General features: G+C 43.2%; 1 protein-coding gene across 4 annotated transcripts in view; it reads left to right on the forward strand.

Annotated features, from left to right (window-relative positions):
- Positions 1–19,700, forward strand: part of LOC139761960 (lachesin-like) — a 313,136-nt gene extending 293,436 nt beyond the window's left edge. For all 4 annotated transcript variants that reach the window (XM_071686683.1, XM_071686682.1, XM_071686685.1 and 1 more), the window contains exons 7-8: positions 11,257–11,470; positions 18,324–19,700. In XM_071686683.1, the coding sequence (XP_071542784.1) occupies positions 11,257–11,470; positions 18,324–18,460 (351 nt within the window). In that variant the 3' untranslated portion in view covers positions 18,461–19,700. The remainder of the gene's footprint in view (positions 1–11,256; positions 11,471–18,323) is intronic.
- The last annotated feature ends 3,097 nt before the right edge of the window (positions 19,701–22,797 follow it).

A 22,797-nucleotide genomic window follows, 5' to 3' on the forward strand; every position in this document is an offset into this window, starting at 1 on the left:
CCCACTCTCGCGATGTCACTCACTTACGAACATCATGTCACCCACCCACTCTCGCGATGTCACTTACGACCATCATGTCACCCACACACTCTCGCGATGTCACTCACTTACGAACATCATGTCACCCACCCACACTCTCGCTCCGGGATGTCACCTCACCTGCTGCTTTCTCCTGTGGCATTACCCACTCCCTTGACATCACTTGTCCTTCTTGACATCCCTCAGCAGAAATCCATGTCCAGTCCCCAAGCGTCCCTCCTGCCATCTTCAATCATTCAGACTAGCGGTTCAGCCTGGATAAATTCATACCCTGCAGGCGTTTCTACCCCCCTTCGACCTTTACCGCAGGAAAAGGTTAGATTGGGAGAGAGAGGGAGAGAGAGAGAGAGAGAGAGAGAGAGAGAGAGAGAGAGAGAGAGAGAGAGAGAGAGAGAGAGAGATCCACGTATATTCTCTCTGTACGAGATACGAAGATCACAGCGGTCACTCCTCGTCTGTCTGGTCGCCACACCTAAACTATGGGAAGCAGCTACAGCCGATGGCGATCTCCAGATCCAGGTCTTCGGGTGGTTGGGATAGATGTAGACAGCCCACGAGAGCAAAGGACGAAATGATAGTTGTCAAACAGAGAAGGTGAAGCAACTATACGAGGGATGGCAGAACGCGGTTGAAGAGAGGTGAGGCTAGGAAAGATGATGAGGAGGAAGGAATGATTCTACTGCGCCAAAGAGCTCTCTCAGGGTGACTGCGATATTCTAATGATAGTTTGATAGATGCAAAACGACCAGTTTACTAGTTATAGTGAGATAATAGCCTGCTGGTGATGGTAGACTTCGAGCACTAGCACACAGGTGTGATAGGGGTATGTATTAGTGTCTATCACCAGGTATGTCTGAATATTTTTCTACTCACATTCAGGGCATTTCTTCCCCCCTATATATGTAAGGTAATAGGATCTCCGACACATGGCTATTGGCAATGGGTTTGTCCGCCTGTATCCGTAGGATAATGGGCTCCCCCGCCCCCATTTTCTGTGCGTATTGGAGTTCCTCGCCCATTTCTATAGATCGAGTCGAAGGTTGGAATTCACTTACGTGGATGGCGGAATGGCAGGAATGGTAATCTATACCCCTCATTAATTTGGCCCGTGCTCTCTCTCTCTCTCTCTCTCTCTCTCTCTCTCTCTCTCTCTCTCTCTCTCTCTCTCTCTCTCTCTCTCTCTCTCTCTCTCTCTCTCTCTCTCTCCGTTTCCTTGTGGTTCATTTTTCATGATATATCTGTATCTTTTCCCAGAGATCTTACTTTCATGACAGCGTCTACTTTTCGCCTTTCCATCACGCGAAATATCTTTGGATATAAGTCTAATGGAAAGGGAACTCGTTGTATGTAAGAGAAATGGACACATGGGGATCAGGGTTAATAGATAACACCGTCAGTTCGTTGATAATCATCTCGATTCTAATTAGATGTCGCAGACTTATAGTCTATGCGATCATGGTTGATGTTTTATAGGTTGATTTTAGTTCATTTGTCCCGAATAAGGAGAGCTTCTGTGATGTAAAGGGGATTACCGTCTATGATATGCTTAAGTTATTTTTGTTGTTGAATCTAACATCTGTTTTGTCAGGAGTGCGTCTCTCTCTCTCTCTCTCTCTCTCTCTCTCTCTCTCTCTCTCTCTCTCTCTCTCTCTCTCTCTCTCTCTCTCTCTCTCTCTCTCTCTCTCCACGCGACAGCCATCCCTCACAGGGACGAACCACCTCCTCACCCTTCTCCTCCTCTTCCTCCTCCTCCTCCTCCTCCTCCTCCTCCTCCTCCTTTTCCTTTCTCTGTGTCTCTCCCTCTCCCTCCCGCATACCCCAATATCTCGACCATCTCACCATCCCTCCCCTGACCAGCGCGAGAGCCTGGCCACACTCAGGGGCCCCCCCTCACACACACACACACAACACACACACACACACACACACCTCCTCTCCTCGTCCAATAAATCGTCCATGAAAGACCTGGACTGGAGGTGAGGCAGGCGGGGAAGGTCACCTTGGCCACGGAAGATGACCTATGTTCATGGATCCTCAAACCACGAGGCGCATATTCTCACAAGGTGGTTACGTGTCGCGGCATACATCAAAATTTTGATAGATTCCTCCCGCCACCTCCATTATCAAGAGCCATTCTTTTTTGTGGGTACTATCAAGAAGCATATCCTTTGGAGGGGTAAATCATGACACTATATATATATATATATATATATATATATATATTCCTGTGAGTCCACGGGGAAAATGAAACACGATAAGTTCCCAAGTGCACTTTGGTGTAATAATCACATCATCAGGGGAGAGACAAGAGAGAAATATAACAGTCAGTTGATATACATCGAAGGGACGGAACTAGGACGCCATTTGGTAAACATGTGATTGTCCAAGACAGACAACAAGCGTTCATAAACTTATCATTTTACAAATTTTATCAACAGTAAAGTTATCTAATTTGCATAGACCATCACTAGTATTAAGATTACAATTCTTTGTGTATTTAATAATAGAAGATTCAATATTTCTCGTGATAACAGAGTTAGACTTAATAACTGAGATGGCATTACTCCAGTCAATACAATGATCATAGTTTTTAACGTGATTAAACAAGGCATTTGATTTTTGTCCCGTTCTTATACAATATTTCTGTTGCTTAAGTCTAACAGAAAGATCCTTACCAAGGACACTATTACCCTCCAATTTGTGGTTGTAATTATTATAGATAAATATCTTTTTTCAAGCTATATTCTAACTGTCTAGAATGGCCAGTTAGAATCTCCCTCTTGATCCTGTGTACAAACTCTATAAGGCCCGACTCTAATATGCAATTTTCAGCACAGAACCAACGAAAGAAAATTCCCAGAAAACGTCTCTTTTTTACGTCGAGAGGTTGAGGCTTGAACAAACGTAAGGCTACGGTGCTCGTAAGGTTACGACACACACACACACACACACACACACACACACACACACACATACACACACGTCTGATAATGTCATAACAATCTTGTTTTCCCTAAACCTTCCCCTCCCGTTTTCTTTATGAATCATGGCTGACTAAAACAAAAGTCCTCTTTCCATATCGAAGATGGAGACAGAGAGTGACGAAGTACTCTGGGAATTTATCAAAGCCATCGAGTAGCCTCAAGGACGAAACTATTTGAAAAGAACACCAATTTGTTTTGGAAGGGGATGTGCATGGTGGTGGATCCAGAAGGGCGTCTCTTGAAGCAGAGACGCCCTTGTGGGGGTCTATGACACCATGATCTGAAGGAACCAGTAAGGAACATTTGCTCTACACAGTGACTCTCGTGTTCCATAGGGACACAGAGAAAGTAGCATCAACATCTGTTCCTGAGAGTGTTTTGATCATGCCTCGTTCATTATTAGTAACTTTACAATTCATTAAGTATAAGTATGTTGCGAATTATCGATATCTTAGAACTATAAACGAATATTAAGGGATTTAATTACATTTGCCCCTCAGAGTCCATTTGATGATTACTCATAAACGAATATCAAGGGATTTAATTACATTTGCATTTAATTACATTTGATGATTCCTCATTTATTCAAATATAACTTTGATATTCATTAGGTCTAATTATGGTGCAAATGATCCATATCTTAGAAATATAAAAGAATATCAAAAGATATTATTGCCGAAGAAAAAAAACATGGAGTTACATATCTTTTTAAAGAAGGCTTAGGTTTTCTATCAATAATAGACTTTGTCTTTGGAATGCTATCCTTTTTTCGTTTAGTTACATACACAAATAAAAGACAGAATCTTGAACTTGGTTCTATTGTAGTTTATAACCCATATCAAAGATGAAACATTAACTCTCATATATATTGTTCAGACCTGTATTGTATTCATGTAGTAAGTCCACACGATTCCCCAAGCTATACAGGGTACATGTTTCAGTCACGATGTGATGGTTTGACCTCTGACCTGACCCGATCGTATTCCAAGTGGTATCAAAACCAACTGAACTGGACACATTACTTATCCTTTATCCATATTATTTTTGAGTCACAGTTCATGCTCATAACTCCACAATTATGTATATATATATATATAGAGAGAGAGAGAGAGAGAGAGAGAGAGAGAGAGAGAGAGAGAGAGAGAGAGAGAGAGAGAGAGAGAGAGAGAGAGAGAGAGAGAGAGAGAGAGAGAGAGAGAGAGAGAGATGAATATTTGCGTGTGTGGACGTGTATGAATATACATGTGTATGGGGGTGGGTTGGGCCATTTCTTTCGTCTGTTTCCTTGCGCTACCTCGCAAACGCGGGAGACAGCGACAAAACAAAATAAATAAAATAAAAAGATAGATAGATACGGAACTGTGTTTATATGATGCTTGTCTCCTGCCGAATTTTAAACAAGATCTATATACAGCGTCTCACATCTTGCCTACATTACACCTGCCTACCGTTTGATCATGACGCTGTTTGATCATTGATATCAGTGTTAGACTCTGTTGTTTCTTCTGTTTACGACTTAGATTATAAGTGCAATATTACTTGAAGATTCATCTAAGTGAATAACTTACAAATAGTGAAACTCTAACTTTAATACACCTACGTTTGGTAGAAATTGTGTACAATCTTACCTGGAATAATTTTTTTTTACATTTTCTTCAGATATCTTTTATTTCATAGATCAGACGTAAGGTTTGCGCCATGTGAGTCGTGTTGGTTAGATTGGAGCGAACTTTCTCTCTCTCTCTCTCTCTCTCTCTCTCTCTCTCTCTCTCTCTCTCTCTCTCTCTCTCTCTCTCTCTCTCTCTCTCTCTCTCTCTCTCTCTCTCTCTCTCTCTCTCTCTCTCTCTCTCTCTCTCTCTATTGTCAACTTCAATCCCTTCGCAAAAGTCGAAGTTCTTCGCAGACCACAGATCCCTCCAAACTTATACTCATCATAGTTGCCAATACCCAAGGCAGGTATCGAGGAAAGAGGTTTGGGAAGTAAGTCTCCTTTTGGATCTGCTGTCTGACTTGAGTTTGGATCCCACTGGCTTGAGTTCGGATCCCATTGCCTTGAGTTCGGATCCCATTGGCTTGAGTTCGGATCCCATTGACTTGAGTTCGGATCCCATTGACTTGAGTTCGGATCTCATTGGCTTGAGTTCGGATCCCATTGGCTTGAGTTCGGATCTCATTGGCTTGAGTTCGGATCTCATTGACTTGAGTTCGGATCTCATTGACTTGAGTTCGGTTCCCATTGGCTTGAGTTCGGATCCCATTGGCTTGAGTTCGGATCCCATTGGCTTGAGTTCGGATCCCATTGACTTGAGTTCGGATCTCATTGACTTGAGTTCGGATCCCATTGGCTTCAGTTCGGATCCCATGAATAGTTTCATAAAGTTCTGGCTCAGTAGTGGATCAAGGTATCAGAACACGACTAGATGTTAAGTGATGATATGTCGCTATTCAGACACATTCCTTGTGTCATAAGTTACTTATGGCATTGTGCCACCTGCAGGAGATGTGTGTCAGATGGTTACCTCAGACACTGTGCCACCTGAAGGAGACGTGTGTCAGATGGTTACCTCAGACACTGTGCCACCTGCAGGAGACGTGTGTCAGATGGTTACCTCAGACACTGTGCCACCTGCAGGAGATGTGTGTCAGATGGTGACCTCAGACACTGTGCCACCTGAAGGAGACGTATGTCAGATGGTTACCTCAGACACTATGCCACCTGCAGGAGACGTGTGTCAGCTGGTTACCTCAGACACTGTGCCACCTGCAGGAAACTTGTGTCAGATGGTTACCTGAGACACTGTGCCACCTGCAGGAAACATGTGTCAGATGGTTACCTCAGACACTGTGCCACCTGCAGGAGACGTGTGTCAGATGGTTACCTGAGACACTGTGCCATCTGCAGGAGACGTGTGTCAGATGGTTACCTCAGACACTGTGCCACCTGCAGGAGATGTGTGTCAGATGGTTACCTCAGACACTGTGCCACCTGCAGGAGACATGTGTCAGATGGTTACCTCAGACACTGTGCCACCTTCGTCTTCCAATATAACACAACCAGAAAACAGCTATTGTTTTCTATAACTTTATCCAGTTATGGCCAAAGGTAAATTTTTTCTATCGATCCTAACTCACGATTGGACGTAACTTCCTCATATTTGTGAGAAAACTAGTCTATAAAGGAACTAATCTTTCTTTAAAATCAGAGGAGTTATTCAAACGTGGAGAATTTCCTGCACTTGAACTACACTTAAATACACTTGACTACTTATATGTACATTAGTGTTTCCGAAATAGATAAGTTACTGTGATGTCAGCTAATATTCACTGTCTTACGTCGACGAATACTTAAGCCATCAAAGGAAATAGGAAAAAGTTATGAAGGGTTTATAGAAAGAGCTTGGGAGACTATTGGATTTAAAGGCACTAAGTATAAGATGATTTTGTTTGACCCAACTTGGAAAGAAAGAAAAAAAAGATCTGTCTGGCTCTGGGTTTATTGAATTAGTCATAACGAGACGAGATGCAGGTCGAGTTTGAAGAGAGGAAAGCTGAAATGAAGGAAGAAAAAAAAATAGAGAGAGACGGTACAAAATACATTGAGAATAAGACCTTGTCTCTATTTCTTTCACCACCAATATTCCTGTGTCGTGCTGTGCTGTGCACAGATATTCGGAAGACAGGTCGATGTATTGATTCGCTTCCTATACAACCTCATTCCTTCTTTCCCCTAAGCAAAATAGGAGTCTCCAATATACCTCTTATTACCCTCTCTCCCCCCCATGACTGTATTGTACTTAGCCTCACAATATTTTACTACATCTAGCCTCACAATATGTGATTACATCTAGCCTCACAATTTGTTATTACATCTAGCCTCACAATATGTTATTACACCTAGCCTCACAATATGTGATTACATCTAGCCTCACAATATGTTATTACATCTAGTCTCACAATATGTTATTACATCTAGCCTCACAATATGTGATTACATCTAGCCTCACAATATGTTATTACATCTAGCCTCACAATATGTTATTACATCTAGCCTCACAATATGTTATTACATCTAGCCTCACAATATGTTATTACATCTAGCCTCACAATATGTTATTACATCTAGCCTCACAATATGTTATTACATCTAGCCTCACAATATGTTATTACATCTAGCCTCACAATATGTTATTACATCTAGCCTCACAATATGTTATTACATCTAGCCTCACAATATGTTATTACATCTAGTCTCACAATATGTTATTACATCTAGCCTCACAATATGTGATTACATCTAGCCTCACAATATGTTATTACATCTAGCCTCACAATATGTTATTACATCTAGCCTCACAATATGTTATTACATGTAGCCTCACAATATGTTATTACATCTAGCCTCACAATATGTTATTACATCTAGCCTCACAATATGTTATTACATCTAGCCTCACAATATGTTATTACATCTAGCCTCACAATATTTTATTACATCTAGCCTCACAATATGTTATTACATCTAGCCTCACAATATTGTATTACATCTAGCCTCACAATATGTTATTACATCTAGCCTCACAATAATGTATTACACCTAGCCTCATAATCTCGTCCTTCCTCGAGTGTGATGTAAGGAATGCATGAGTGTATATATCCCTCATAATCATGTTCTGTGAGCAATCCTTCCCCTCATGTCTGGGTCGATGGTAGACATGATATATATTATCACCGACGTATTTTACTGTAAAAATATATATTTTTTTTCGGGTAGAACCGAATGGTGGCAGAGCCTTGAATTTATCCTCATCAAAGTGTTAAGGTGAAAATTGTATTAGCCTAATGGTAGATATAGAGGTGGTGAGGTTGCTTGATGGAAGCCAAGCAAACTTGGTCTGGGTAGAGGGATATAATTAAGTGCCGTGTTGTCATTCCGACAACATGGCCATGAACTGCCTTGGAGGAGTCCAGGTCAACAGAGAATCGGATAATCGAACATAATCTGTGGCTGGTACAAGGGAAGGGACACACAGACACACACACACACACACACACACACACACACGGCCAGAGTGTAAACACGCAGAGCCAAAATCTTTACGTCTCTCTCTCTCTCTCTCTCTCTCTCTCTCTCTCTCTCTCTCTCTCTCTCTCTCTCTCTCTCTCTCTCTCTCTCTCTCTCTCTCTCTCTCTCCCTCCCCGTCGGAGCCAGGCATTGCCTGAGCGAGGCATGGATCCAGGGCGACGAGTAATTAAGGGCGAGGCACCTGGAGCAACGTTCACACTAAATGCTAGATAAATGAAACGCTGCAAGTATCACCCGGGCTGGGCTCCCGTTGGTCCAATTAGGGCAAGCTCCGCCAGGGGTGAGGAGCTGGGGTGAGGAGGAGGTGGGAGGACGAAGAGGCACTATTGGTAAATTATTACCAAGTCACACGTTGCTCCTATGTGCTGGGAATACATTGGACTCTGTTAGCTGAGTGCAACACACAGGACATTAGCTGGTCCTAGCGAGCATCATGATGTATATGAGACACACAAGTGATAAGAGAGAGGAGGGAATTTGATGTGCTCAAGTCCCCCAGAGTCGCTTCGTCTAAACAGATTGTGTAAACCAAAACAAACTTGTATTCTCTTATATTCTAACTCATCCCGATCGTCCTGAACTACGTAATTAAATGCTCTTTAGGTCAGTGGATGATGAAGACTATAGAGGGATCGTTTTGATAACATAACTCAATCGTTTTTCATTGAAAGAAATGCAATTGGACAGTTAGGATCGAAGTCGGCAATGTGATTTCTAAACTTATTTCCTGGGATCAAGACTCGAAACTTTAAGGCGTGTCACCACAGAGCAACTGGGAAGGGAGGGAGGGAGAGTGTCAGGCAAGTGAACCTCACTTGTTTTGTCCACTTGACGAAGAATGAGGCGATCCTACTATCCTTTCGCCCCCTCTATAGAGGGATGGTATGTTATAGGATCCAAGAGTTGGACGAATCTATTCAACCCACTCAGATGCGTTCCGCTTTTGTGCATCCGATGTGGGGAAGAGAATCTCTGACAAAATATAAAGTTTCAAGCCACTTGGAGGTACAGATTCCAAATCTTTATCTCTTATCTAACACTTTGTCGTAACCATCTGCGTCCTAAGCTATAGATAGTGATGCAACCCCCTTTCCTGTGTCTTCGTATAAGCCAAAAGGCTAAAGTTTAGTTTTGCTGACATGAGAAGTTTATGATGCAATATTTGTGTGAATAATCATTGTATTGATACTCAGCTCAACTGAGGGGATATATATATATATATATATATATATATATATATATATATATATATATATATATATATATATATATATATATATATATATATTTTTTTTTTTTTTTTTGCTTTGTCGCTGTCTCCCGCGTTTGCGAGGTAGCGCAAGGAAACAGACGAAAGAAATGGCCCAACCCACCCCCATACACATGTATATACATACGTCCACACACGCAAATACACATACCTACACAGCTTTCCATGGTTTACCCCAGACGCTTCACATGCCTTGATTCAATCCACTGACAGCACGTCAACCCCGGTATACCACATCGCTCCAATTCACTCTATTCCTTGCCCTCCTTTCACCCTCCTGCATGTTCAGGCCCCGATCACACAAAATCTTTTTCACTCCATCTTTCCACCTCCAATCTGGTCTCCCTCTTCTCCTCGTTCCCTCCACCTCCGACACATATATCCTCTTGGTCAATCTTTCCTCACTCATCCTCTCCATGTGCCCAAACCATTTCAAAACACCCTCTTCTGCTCTCTCAACCACGCTCTTTTTATTTCCACACATCTCTTTTACCCTTACGTTACTTACTCGATCAAACCACCTCACACCACACATTGTCCTCAAACATCTCATTTCCAGCACATCCATCCATCCATCCAGCACATTCATGGATGTATGTCTGGATGTTTGTATGTGTGTATGTATACCTCCTTTTTCAAATTAGAGATTTTTCATTTGCAGGAAATCTAATAGAATGTGCCTGGAACATATCCTTTGATCATTAGGTCTGCTCAACAAATCTGAAATTTGATCAGACTTGAGAGCAATGTTGTTTTTCTTCTTTATCTGATTCTGATCATAAAAATGATCCTACTGATCTTTTCCGGCAGCTTCTCTCTCTCTCTCTCTCTCTCTCTCTCTCTCTCTCTCTCTCTCTCTCTCTCTCTCTCTCTCTCTCTCTCTCTCTCTCTCTCTCTCTCTCCCCCACACACCACTGACCGGGGACGTACATTACCGGTGCGACCCAAACCAGCGCTTCAGTAGCTATCGAGTGTCATTCTCTTTAACCCAGTTAGCTGTCTTTTCCTTCTGTCACAACCAGACGTCGACTATGACCCAACCAGGACTTCAGTGGCTGTCGAGTGTCATTCTCTTTAACTCAGTTAGCTGTCTTTTCCTTCTGTCACAACCAGACGTCGACTACCACCCAACCAGGACTTCAGTGGCTGTCGAGTGTCATTCTCTTTAACCCAGTTAGCTGTCTTTTCCTTCTGTCTCAACCATGTATGGACTGTCGTCTTTCAGCAGCCACAGTTGCAAGATCTTCCCATCCTCACCTTCCCCCCCCCCCTCCTCCTCAACACAACACATGACAACACCTAACTTACACGACTCGTTCCTCGTCACTCTAGATTCTCCTCGCCTTGTGGTGAGCGCTACTTCCCTAGTCCTGCTCTTTGGCAAGAAAAGAGAAAAAAGATCTTCCATGTAAGTATTCGTATGTACACGCTACGAACACAATTTCTGTCAGTGGGTCTGTCTCCTACCTACTGTATTAGTGGTAATCTTCTATATTAGATTGTGGTAATCTCTTGTCCCCTCAGATGCCAATATTCTCTTTTTCCCCTCGAGCGCCAATATTCTCTTGTCGCCTCAGATGCCAATATTCTCTTTTTCTCCTCACACGCCAATATTCTCTTGTCCCCTCGAGCGCCAATACTTTCTTGTCCCCTCAGACGCCAGTATTCTCTTGTCCCCTTATTCTCTTGTCCCCTCAGACGCCAATATTCTCTTGTCCCCTCAAGCGCCAAGATTCTTTTGTTCTCTCAAGCGCCAATATTCTCTTGTCCCCTCACGCGCCAATATTCTCTTGTCCCCTCAGACACCAATATTCTCTTGTCCCCTCAGACGCCAATATTCTCTTGTCCCCTCAGACGCCAATATTCTCTTGTCCCCTCAGACGCCGATACCTCCCCACGTCGTGTACTGGAAGCACAATCGTCGGCAGCTGAACTACGACACCAAGCGAGGGGGCGTCTCTGTCACGATCGACCACGGCACCAAGACCTCCTCCCGCCTGGTCATATCCAATGCTGTCACCTCAGACTCCGGCAACTACACCTGCGTGGCTCCTAACACCCAACCTGCCGTCGTACACGTCTTCGTCAGCCAAGGTAGGTGTTGTAGTGCCCTCGTAGTCATGCATGTCTTCGTCAGCCCAAGGTACGTGCTGTAGTGCCCTCGTAGTCGTACACGTCTTCGTCAGCCAAAGGTACGTGTCGTAGTGCTCTCGTAGTCGTGCACGTCTTCGTCAGCCCAAGGTACGTGCTGTAGTGCCCTCGTAGTCGTACACGTCTTCGTCAGCCAAAGGTACGTGTTGTAGTGCTCTCGTAGTCGTGCACGTCTTCGTCAGCCCAAGGTACGTGTTGTAGTGCTCTCGTAGTCGTGCACGTCTTCGTCAGCCCAAGGTACGTGCTGTAGTGCCCTCGTAGTTGTGCACGTCTTCGTCAGCCAAAGTACGTGCTTTAGCGCCCTCGTATTCGTGCATGTCTTCGTCAGCCCAAGGTACGTGTTGTAGTGGGCTCCTAACACCCAACCTGCCGTCGTACACGTCTTCGTCAGCCAAGGTACGTGTTGTAGCGCCCTCGTAGTCATGCACGCCTTCGTCAGCCAAAGGTACGTGTTGTAGCGCCCTCGTAGTCGTGCACGGCTTCGTCAGCCAAAGGTACGTGCTGTAGTGCCCTCCCGGCGAAGGCCTAGGTCATAAAGAAGTCTGTTATCATCCCAGGGGCGTCTGAAAGGGTGACGAAGGCTGGGCCAAGTGGCTATAACTTGAGGACACTTATGAAGTATAGATACGTAACTTCGTACATGCATTTGTCAAGGGGCAAAGTTTGAACGACAGAATGCGAGCTGATAAGGACTGCAACACGTAATTTTTATGAGTAGAATTGAGAGAAGAGCAGTAAGTAGGATGAGAAATATGAGGCTAAGAATGAGATATGGATTGGAAAGGCAATTCCATCTGAAGTTGATCATAAAGGAATGAAAATGTTTGGGCAATGGGAGAGGATGAGTGTGGAGGGCATGACTGCGTGAATACATTGGAGGGAGGAAGGATAGGCTAAGGAGGAATAGGAGCTGGAAGGACAGGTGAAAGAGGGATAGGAGCTGGAGGTTTAGGTTAACGAGGAATAGGAGCTGGAAGGATAGGTAAAGGAGGGACAGGGGCTGGAAGGACAGGTGAAGGAGGGATAGGAGCTTGAAGGATAAGTGAAGGAGGAATAGGAGTTGGAGGGATAGGCTAATGAGGAATAGGAGCTGGAAGGATAAGTGAAGGAAGGATAGGAGCTGGAAGGATAGGCTAATGAGGAATAGGAGCTGGAAGGGTAGGTAAAAGAGGGATAGGAGATGGAAGGATAAGTGAAGGAGGAATAAGAGATGGAAGAATAGGTGAAGGAGGAATAGGAGTTGGAAGGACTGAAGAGTTTCCATTCATCCAGAACATTTGGGTCGACCATTTTTAAGGAAGACTGTCCATACTTCGGCAAAGATCCCTTAACTACTTAAGTTCGATGGACTGAATATCTTATCCCCTCTTCCATGGTCGCTGGGAACATGGCTGTAATATCTTGTAGGAAAGTGGGCAATATCCCAGCGATTTGAAACGGACCATTCCCCCTTTTCTATGCTAATATGTCTTCCTTTACGTGTCGTAAAAGCTCTCGCATTGATAAGGAAGGCGTACCTTTTCAATTTCTACTCCATCCACTCCACTTTTTTTTTTCCCTTTTAATCCATTCATTACATCGTGTTTTCTTCACTATCATTCTAGTTATTTATCTTTATCATCTACTCTTATCATTGATGCTTCCCGCACACATTATTTTTTAAAGATGTTGAGTCTCTCTCTCTTCCTTTCACCTCGTTTTGCCTCCAGCAATAACTATTCCACACAAACCTTCGAATTACCTCACCCCTTCTCTCTCCTGCATTATTGGAACCCATGTGTTTACATGCCCTCCCTTTCATATCACGTCCTTGTCGGCAGTCTTCTGAAACGTCTTGTTTTTCCACGGGGTATTTTCTTGGCTGCAGTATCGTTAAACTCGTTCATTTCTTCTTAATGATTGTTCCAGGAAAGGGACAAGCGGTTGTGGTAAGTTACTACTAGAAACGACTTTCCAGTTCTCTTTATCTCTCTTATTTCACAACAATATTCATAATAGTAATAATGATAATGCTAATTAAAATATAAATGATATTAGCACAGAATTCCATGGCGTAGCGTTGCTGACCATGAAGCATTTGCGATCCGCATGGGTTCGAGGGTATAAGTCTGTCCACAGTTTGCCCAACTGTTCATCCACCCGTAAGGGTTGGTCGATTGTTTGGGTCCTTGAATCAGGATGATATATATATATATATATATATATATATATATATATATATATATATATATATATATATATATATATATATATATATATATATATATATATATATATTTGATCTCCGTTTCCTGCGTCAACGAGGTAGAGCCAGGAACAGACGAAGAAAGGCCCAATCCGCTCGCATCCATTCTCTAGCTGTCATGTGTAATGCACCGAAACCACAGCTCCCTATCCACATCCAGGGCCCACGGACCTTTCCGTGGTTTACCCCGGACGTTTCACATGTCCTGCTTCAGTCCATTGACAGCATGTCGACCGCCAGTACTAAGTCGCTCCAATTCACTCTATCTCGTGCGCGTCTTTCACCGAAGCCACGACTGTTCAAAATCGTTTTCACTCCATCCATCTATTTCAATTTGGATTCCCCGTTTTCCACTTCCGACACATATTCTTTCCATATGTCCCTCTTTTGCTCTCTCATTAACACTCTTTTTGTTACCACACATCTCTCTTACCCTTTCATAATTACTCGATCAAACCACCTCACACCACATATTGTTTTTAAACATTTCATTTCCAACACATCCATCCTCCTCCATACTGCATTATACATAGCCCATTCCTCACCAAGATAACGCTCTCTCTTCCTGTACATTCTTCAGCGCTCCCAGAACCTTTTCCCCTTAGTCCACCAAGTGACACTTCTGCTTCTATGGTCTCATTGGCTGCCATGTTCACTCCTAGGTATCTGAAACACTTCACTTCCTCCAATTTCCTCCATTCTAGTTCACACCTCAACTAATCTGTCCCTCATCCCAGCTAAAACATAATAACTTTGAATATATTCACAATTACTCTAAACTTCCTCCTTTCACACATTCGTCCAAACTCAGTCACCAACTTCGGCAGTTTCTCGCCCGAATCCGCCACCAGCGGTGTATCATCCGCAAACAACAACTGACTCACTTCCCAGGCTCTCTCAACCCCAACAGACTGCATACTCTCGTTCTTCGAGGAGGAGGAGCACTCCTTGCTTGGCTCCTGCTTCTGTTCCCTCTTTTAGAAAATGAAATACAGGAAGCAGGAGGGGTGAATTCCACCCCTACTCCTTCCCCCTTTAGTTGCCTTCTAGGACACACAAGGAATACGTAGGTGAAAAATATATCGACAGATAGATAAATAGATACATACATAGATAGACAAATGTATAGATAGATAGCGTTAGTGAAATGGCCATGATGAAGACCTCAGTCGCCAGTGTCGACTCAGCTAACATAAGAGAGAATCGAACCTTTGGTGTTCAGTTAAACAGCTCTTGCACAATACTCAGCTCTTAATCTCGGATATGAATGAGGCTGCTTCGTACATGGCCATTAGCCTTATGATTGTGCCTGGTGGCAAACCTCATCTTGGCAGTTTGTTTAGTGCCCCAGAGGGTAAGAGTGAATGATTAACATGACAGCCCAACCTTCGATGAACGTCACTTCGTCTTTCTAATCAGTCTCTCTTTCTCTCCGTCACCATGACCTTTGACCTATATTGACCTCTGACCTGATAAACACCTTCTCCTGAAGGCATACTAGGTCTGTAAAGTCTCAGATAAAAGTCTGTGATCAGAATTTTCTATCGTTCTCGAATATATCATACTTATGGGCACACACATAAGGATAAGCCCAACAAACTTCAAAGAGAAGCGAAGGTACGAAGAAAGAATATATATATATATATATATATATATATATATATATATATATATATATATATATATATATATATATATATATATATATATATATATATTATCCCTGGGGATAGGGGATTAAGAATACTTCCCACGTATTCCCTGCGTGTCGTAGAAGGCGACTAAAAGGGAAGGGAGCGGGGGGCTGGAAATCCTCCCCTCTCGTTTTTTTTTTTTTTTTTTCCAAAGAAGGAACAGAGAAGGGGGCCAGGTGAGGATATTCCCTCAAAGGCCCAGTCCTCTGTTCTTAACGCTACCTCGCTATCGCGGGAAATGGCGAATAGTATGAAAAGAAAAAAAAAAAAAAAAAAATATATATATATATATATATATATATATATATATATATATATATATATATATATATATATATATATATATATATATATATACAAATGAGTCAATAGATTAATGATGACTAGGAAGATAAGTAGCAGAAGGAGCTGTTTCCTGCATTATCTATCCAATGCTTTGACGGCCTCTTGCATGCTACGGGTCACCAGTTCTTTGCTGTCCCATATATATATATATATATATATATATATATATATATATATATATATATATATATATATATATATATATATATATATATATACCTGCGTGTGCGTGTGTGTGTTTGTGTGTTTGTGTGTGTGTGTGTGTGTGTGTGTGTGTGTGTGTGTGTCTGTATGTCAGCCTTATGGTCAAACTTCACCTGGACACTATACCGGACTTGAGTACAGCGTTGTGATCAGTGTGGATCATGAATACGTACCATAACACATTACAGTCATCCCCGTCCCTCATCGTACGCCTGGTAGTGACGCTGGACTTAATGAATGCACAGGGGAGCGTGGTGCACGGATGCCGAGGGGACAGACTGGGTACAAATGAAGACGGTATAAGGAGGAAAAATGGGATGTGGAAAAAGATATATCGTTTTTTCTATGTTTCTCCTATTCGAGGATTGGATCTGTGTCTAGTCTGGGATACAGAAGATACAGTCTCTCTCTTCCACACCCGTAGCGAGGCTGTATCACTGGCAGTACAGTCTCCTCAGAGAGCTTCTGTCCAAAGGGATCCACACATCCCTGCTACTGAAAGTAGCGCAGCCTTGGGTTGCAGGAGACTTTAGAAAGAGGGCCTGGGTGGCTCCAAGATCTCATTCCAAGAAACTGGGTCGTGGTAAGTATAGACAGAATGAGAGAGATATGACAGGAATGCGTTATAGATTGTATAGAAAATGCATAGATGGGGGCCTTAGGAGGTAGCGAAAGGCTATCCAGTCAGAAGGGTGGGGGTAAAAACCATTAGATGAAACGCTGGAATGAATCAGTATAAGCGACCTGTTCTTATCTGTGGTTGAATACAAGAGTCTTAGAATCCTCACACACCTCTCTGCTTTGGGCTAATGTAGTTATGAATGAAGGTGTTGTGTGTGTGTGTGTGTGTGTGTGTGTGTGTGTGTGTGTGTGTGTGGGTGTGTGTGTGAGGGGGGGGACGTATGGCTGGCTCTATGAACCAGGGAACAAGGCTAGGAAGTCATGGCAGAATAAGAGAGAGAAGAGACAGCTAGCTGGTGTGTTCGGATGGATTTATGCAAAATTCCAGAGCATCAGGGAGAGAGAGAGAGAGAGAGAGAGAGAGAGAGGAGAGAGAGAGAGAGAGAGAGAGAGAGAGAGAGAGAGAGAGAGAGAGAGAGAGACCGAGGGAGGGAGAGAGAGAAACGGGACGCCGATGGAATAGGGAGAGAAATTTGTGAGTTAATGAGGTTGGAAGTCTATGACAACAAGGGGGAAGTAATCGTATGCAAATAATGGGGTCGGAGTTTGACATCTGGTTGGGGTGCTGAGGGGTTAGGTTTGGTCTGGACATTTAAAGGGAACACCCCCTTTGTTTGGATATAGAACATGGAGAATGAGGGATATGATAGGGTGATGAAATGCCAAATGATAACAATGAGGATCGTTATGAGGGATAGATAAGTAATCTTATGTAAGTATGGGTAAGGGATAGACACGTAATCTTATATAAGTATAGGTGAGGGATAGACACGTAATCTTATATAAGTATAGGTGAGGGATAGACACGTAATCTTATATAAGTATAGGTGAGGGATAGACACGTAATCTTATATAAGTATAGGTGAGGGATAGACACGTAATCTTATATAAGTATAGGTAAGGGATAGACACGTAATCTTATATAAGTATTGGTGAGGGATAGACACGTAATCTTATATAAGTATAGGTGAGGGATAGACACGTAATCTTATATAAGTATAGGTAAGGGATAGACATGTAATCTTATATAAGTACAGGTGAGGAATAGATACGTAATCTTATATATGTATCAAAATTTGTGGAGAGGCAAAGCTTCAACAATAGAATGAGAGATGATATGAAATATAAAGAGTCATTTTTAAGGAAGGAATGTGAAGGAGAAGCAGTGAGTAGAATGAAAAATACGGGAGCAAGAATGAGATAGAGATGGGAAAGGAAAATTGCATTTGAAGCTCAAGAATAAACCTTGGAAAAAGGTGTGGGCATTTGAAAAGGATGAGTGTGTGTGGAGGAGACGACCGCTTGAATGAGCTCGAGGGAAGAAGGAGAGGCGAAGGAAGATCTAATCGGTGTTGAGAAGTGACTGAAGGAGATGTGACCGTAAGGCAGAGAGAGAGAGAGAGAGAGAGAGAGAGAGAGAGAGAGAGAGAGAGAGAGAGAGAGAGAGAGAGAGAGAGAGAGAGAGAGAGAGAGAGAGAGAGAGAGACACTCCAGAGGTGCACGGAGGTCGCTGAATGGTATACCCTTATAGGGAAGGCCCTAGGATCATAGGTATACAAATGGTTATAGGATAACACTCGTTAATGTTCCATAATGCTTAATATTCTCTTACTCTCTTCCCTCACAGGCGACAAGACAGCAGCGATCCAACGGAGAACATCAGGGTGCATGGGCGTCATGTGGGCGTTAGGATGGTGGTGGCTGGTCCTCCCTGCCTTCACCACCCTCCAGTGGGCGGCCACATCCACCCACCTACTCTTATAGTGCGACACACCCTACGCCCTTCACCCTGCCATACACCCCTCCTGCTCCATTACGGGTGGGTTACATCCCCACAACACGATATAGTCCACAGTGATGCAGGAGACTTCGTGTTTCCCCCCACTGTGGGCTGTGGGGGTCAGCCTATCCTGTTCTGCTCACTTGTTTTTTTCTTTTACCCTACGTGTGGCCAGAAGCCACACTCCCGGGCCACAATATCTCTAGGCACACAATACCTCGGTCGGGTATCCTCTAAGTGTACGACCCAACTTTATGGCGAATGACTATGGCTGACCATACGAAAAAAAAAAGATAAAAAATAAGAAAAAAAGACCTGTTCATATATCTAGAAAACTTACTGGTCACACTAGACAGTGGTGGACTCGCCTAGAGTGGTCCTACGACAGGATCTAGAAAAGAAAAACAGACAGAGAGAGACACTAGGAAGAGACTAGTGACAATGAACTTAATTCTAGGAGGGATGAGAATCTCTGCTTCTCAATACCTAAATAGAACTTGTTCTCCTTGGCAATGACAGCTTTTTCTCGCTCTTGCCAAAGGAGAGGGCATCCGAATGGACAAACTCAGCTCACAATCTCTGTGGTTCTTTAAGGTTTTGTTAGTAGCATAGTTCACTTTTATATACAAAAAAAAATTAATAAAAATACAAACACAGAAGAGGATATTCTACTGTATTTAATGCAGGCTCTTGTGTATTAGCCCAGAAAAGAAACATATGATGTGCAGGGTACATCTGTATATCAAAGATTATATTTCGTAATATATAAATATATATATATATATGTATATATACATATATGTATGTCTCACTAGTATATGTGCACACATTACCCCTCTACGTTCACCATGTATGTAGCTAATGTGTGCACACACAGTCCCTCTCTCTTACATAAGACGAAATCACCAGAAGGAAAGCAAGTGGTTGAGGATACTACACATTCATTCATCTCTGAATCATCTTAAGTTCCATTTTCCCCGTGTCATGATGAATTAAGAAGCTAAGGTTCCGTTAGAGCTAAAAAGTTCCTTGTTCAGTTTTCAGTCACGCAAACACTGGGTTATCTTTGAGGGGGTCGGGTGTATGAACACGTGTGTGTATGTGTGTGTGTGTGTGTGTGTTGTCATCTAATCGGCTGATCATTGTGAAAACGTGAGTGTGTGTGTGTGTGTGTGTGTGTGTGTGTGTGTGTGTGTGTGTGTGTTTGTGTGTGTGTTGTCATCTAATCGGCTGATCATTGTGAAAACGTGTGTGTGGTGTGTGTGTGTGTGTGTGTGTGTGTGTGTGTGTGTGTGTGTGTGTGTGTTGTCATCTAATCAGCTGATCATTATGAACACGTGTGTGTGTTGTCATCTAATCAGCTGATCATTGTAAACACGCGTGTGTGTGTTGTCATCTGATCAGCTGATCATCGTGAACACGTGTGTGTGTTGTCATCTAATCAGCTGATCATTGTAAACACGCGTGTGTGTGTTGTCATCTGATCAGCTGATCATTGTGTACACGGAACTCACAGCTGTTGGTTCAAGCTACTGCTGCTCCCATCTGAATATGTAAACAGACTATGTATATATATACATATATGAATATACCTTGTCAACGTTTATTTATACTAATGGTCCTAGAATATGTGGATTTATATGTATGTATTTTTTGCCTTTTGCATTAAGGCCACAACATACCTCCTTCGTGACTTATGTGTTGGTATATAATTACTACTGTATGATAAGAGAAATGGATTCAAATACATTCAAGACTTCGTCTAGAGAATTGATTTCATTTCACTATCTTGTGCAATCGGGTTTTTGATTTCTAATTTCTTTTAACTTGTTATTGATGCATATTTATATCTATATGTATCTACTCACGACCCACATATTTACTTTGGGGATTATGTATGATATAGTTTCCAATGAACATATCACAAAAAAATAAAATACGTTAGCTTTAAGGTCATTATTGATCACGGCTCATCTGCTTGGCATACTAAGAAGGGAAGTCTTCATACTCGATAATTCTCTGGCAAATTCTCATTCCATTTTTACGAAGGGGAAAAAAAATAGTAATTCTGTTACCTATTATTATGTTGATCATACTCCCTTTTTTTCCTCCTCCCTTTCTTTTCTTTTTTAACCCGAATAAAAGTCTTTTACTCGCCCAAACGAAACTGGCTTGGAGGGTATGTTAGATTAGACACCCTGGGGGTGTTTGGGGGTTAGAGAGACCCCTTTCGGTCGTAAATCGCGAGATGAATGACGTCAGTCCACGTCGCCAGAGTTCGTGATGACGTCATGTAACTCCGCCTTCCCCTGGAGAGCTAGGTTGCCAGTTCACAGCATCACTTGACTCCTTCTCCTCTTCCTCCTCATCCTCCTCTTCTCTCTCTGGAGAGACACTGGCTGCGCCCCCTATTCATGACTTAACCCCCCCTTCTCTGGGGTGATTGAATGCTCATGACGTCACTGAAAAGCTCGCCTTCTCTGAAGCGATAGGCTGGCAGTTTATGACGTCGCTTCGACTCCGCCTTCTCTAAATGCGATTGGCTGCCAGTTTAATTGCGTCACTTAAATCCTCCTTCTCTACTGCCCATTGGTTATTGCCAGACGGTTCCAAACTTTTCGTCCACATATCAGGTTCATTACATCACTTATCACAGACAAACACATATGTCCTGGTTCAGTCCATGGAAAGCACGTCGCTCCCTCTATACCACATCATTCCAATTCGTTCTATCCCATGCACGCCTTCTCTTCCAACGTCTATGTAGCATTCGACAACTGATTCAACTCTCACACATAGACACACAAAAGACTCACAACGACTACTCAAACATTCTCAGAGACAAATGTAACATGAAGCTGAGTAAATTCTCACATGAATCTTACTCGAACTCACACATAGACACTCGGAGACTCACACGGGGTTGCCACACACCATCTGCAGGAGGAAGGCGCCCTTGGTCGGTGAACCCATGATCGTACTCATATGTCTCCATATTGAGTAGAACTCTGCCACTCTGATGAGTCTGGAAGGTTCATGATGAGTCATGGTGAATCGCGGTGGTTGGTGATGAGTCACGAGGCTTCGTGATGGGTGACGATGGGTCACGAAGGGTCATAATGAGTTTTCATGGATCATCATGAATCATTATGGCTTGTGATGAGTCATAATGGCTCCTGGTGACTCATGATGCCTCTTGATGAGTCATGATGACTCTTGATGAGTCATGATGGCTCTTGATGAGTCATGATGCCTCTTGATGAGTCATGATGGCTCTTGATGACTCATGATGGCTTTTGATGAGTCATGATGGCTCATGATGAGTCATGATGGCTCATGATCAGTCATGATGGCTCATGATGAGTCACTATGGTTCATGATGAGTCATGACGGTTCATGAAGAGTCATTGACGGTTCATGATGAGTCACGATGGTTCATGGTGAGTTACAGTGGCCCATGGCTGGTCATAATGACTCATGATGAGTCATGACATCAGATGATGAGCCATGGATGAATCATCAGGACTTGTGATGAGTACGTCATGAGTCATCATTGCATGCAAGTCGTACTGACTGTCAATGGACTCTCCATAAGCCGTGTAGAGTTATAGAGAGTCTTGGAATGTCCTGGAAAGTTCTGGAGATTCCTTGAGTCCTAGATCGTCCTGGAGGGTCCAGGAGAGTCCGGAAAGTCCTATTTCGTCCTGGAGGGTCCAGAAGAGTCCGGAAGTCCTAGATCGTCATGGAGGGCCCAGGAAAGTCCAGGAGAGTCCTAGATCGTCCTGGAGGATCCAAGAGAGTCCATTGGAGTCCTAGATTGTCCAGGAGAGTCCAGGAGAGTCCTAAATCGTGCCCAGGAGAGTTCGGGAGAGTCCTAGATCGTCATGGAGTGCCCAGGAGAGTCCGAGAGAGTCCTAGATCGTCCTGGAGGATCCAAGAGAGTCCATTGGAGTCCTAGATTGTCCAGGAGAGTCCAGGAGAGTTGTCGATCGTCCTAGAGGGCCTAGGGAGAGTTCGGGAGAGTCCTAGATCGTCCTAGAGGGCCCAGGAGAGTTCGGGAGAGTCCTAGATCGTCCTGGAGGATACAAGAAAGTCTATTGGAGTCCTAGATCGTGCAGGAGAGTCCGGGAAAGTCCTCGATTGTCTTGGAGGGCTCAGGAGAGTCCAGTGGAGTCCTAGGTCGTCCTGGAGGATCCAGAAGAGTCCGGGAGAGTCTGTGGAATATGGCATGTACTTATGGTGGGTCATGGAGAGTCATGCATGATTATGGTAGGTTATGGGGTGTCATGGAGATCCCTTGGGTCGTTGTGAGTCTCAGATG

The sequence above is a fragment of the Panulirus ornatus genome, chromosome 42 (genome assembly GCF_036320965.1).
Source record: "Panulirus ornatus isolate Po-2019 chromosome 42, ASM3632096v1, whole genome shotgun sequence".
In the NCBI taxonomy this organism is placed as follows: Eukaryota; Metazoa; Arthropoda; class Malacostraca; order Decapoda; family Palinuridae; genus Panulirus; species Panulirus ornatus.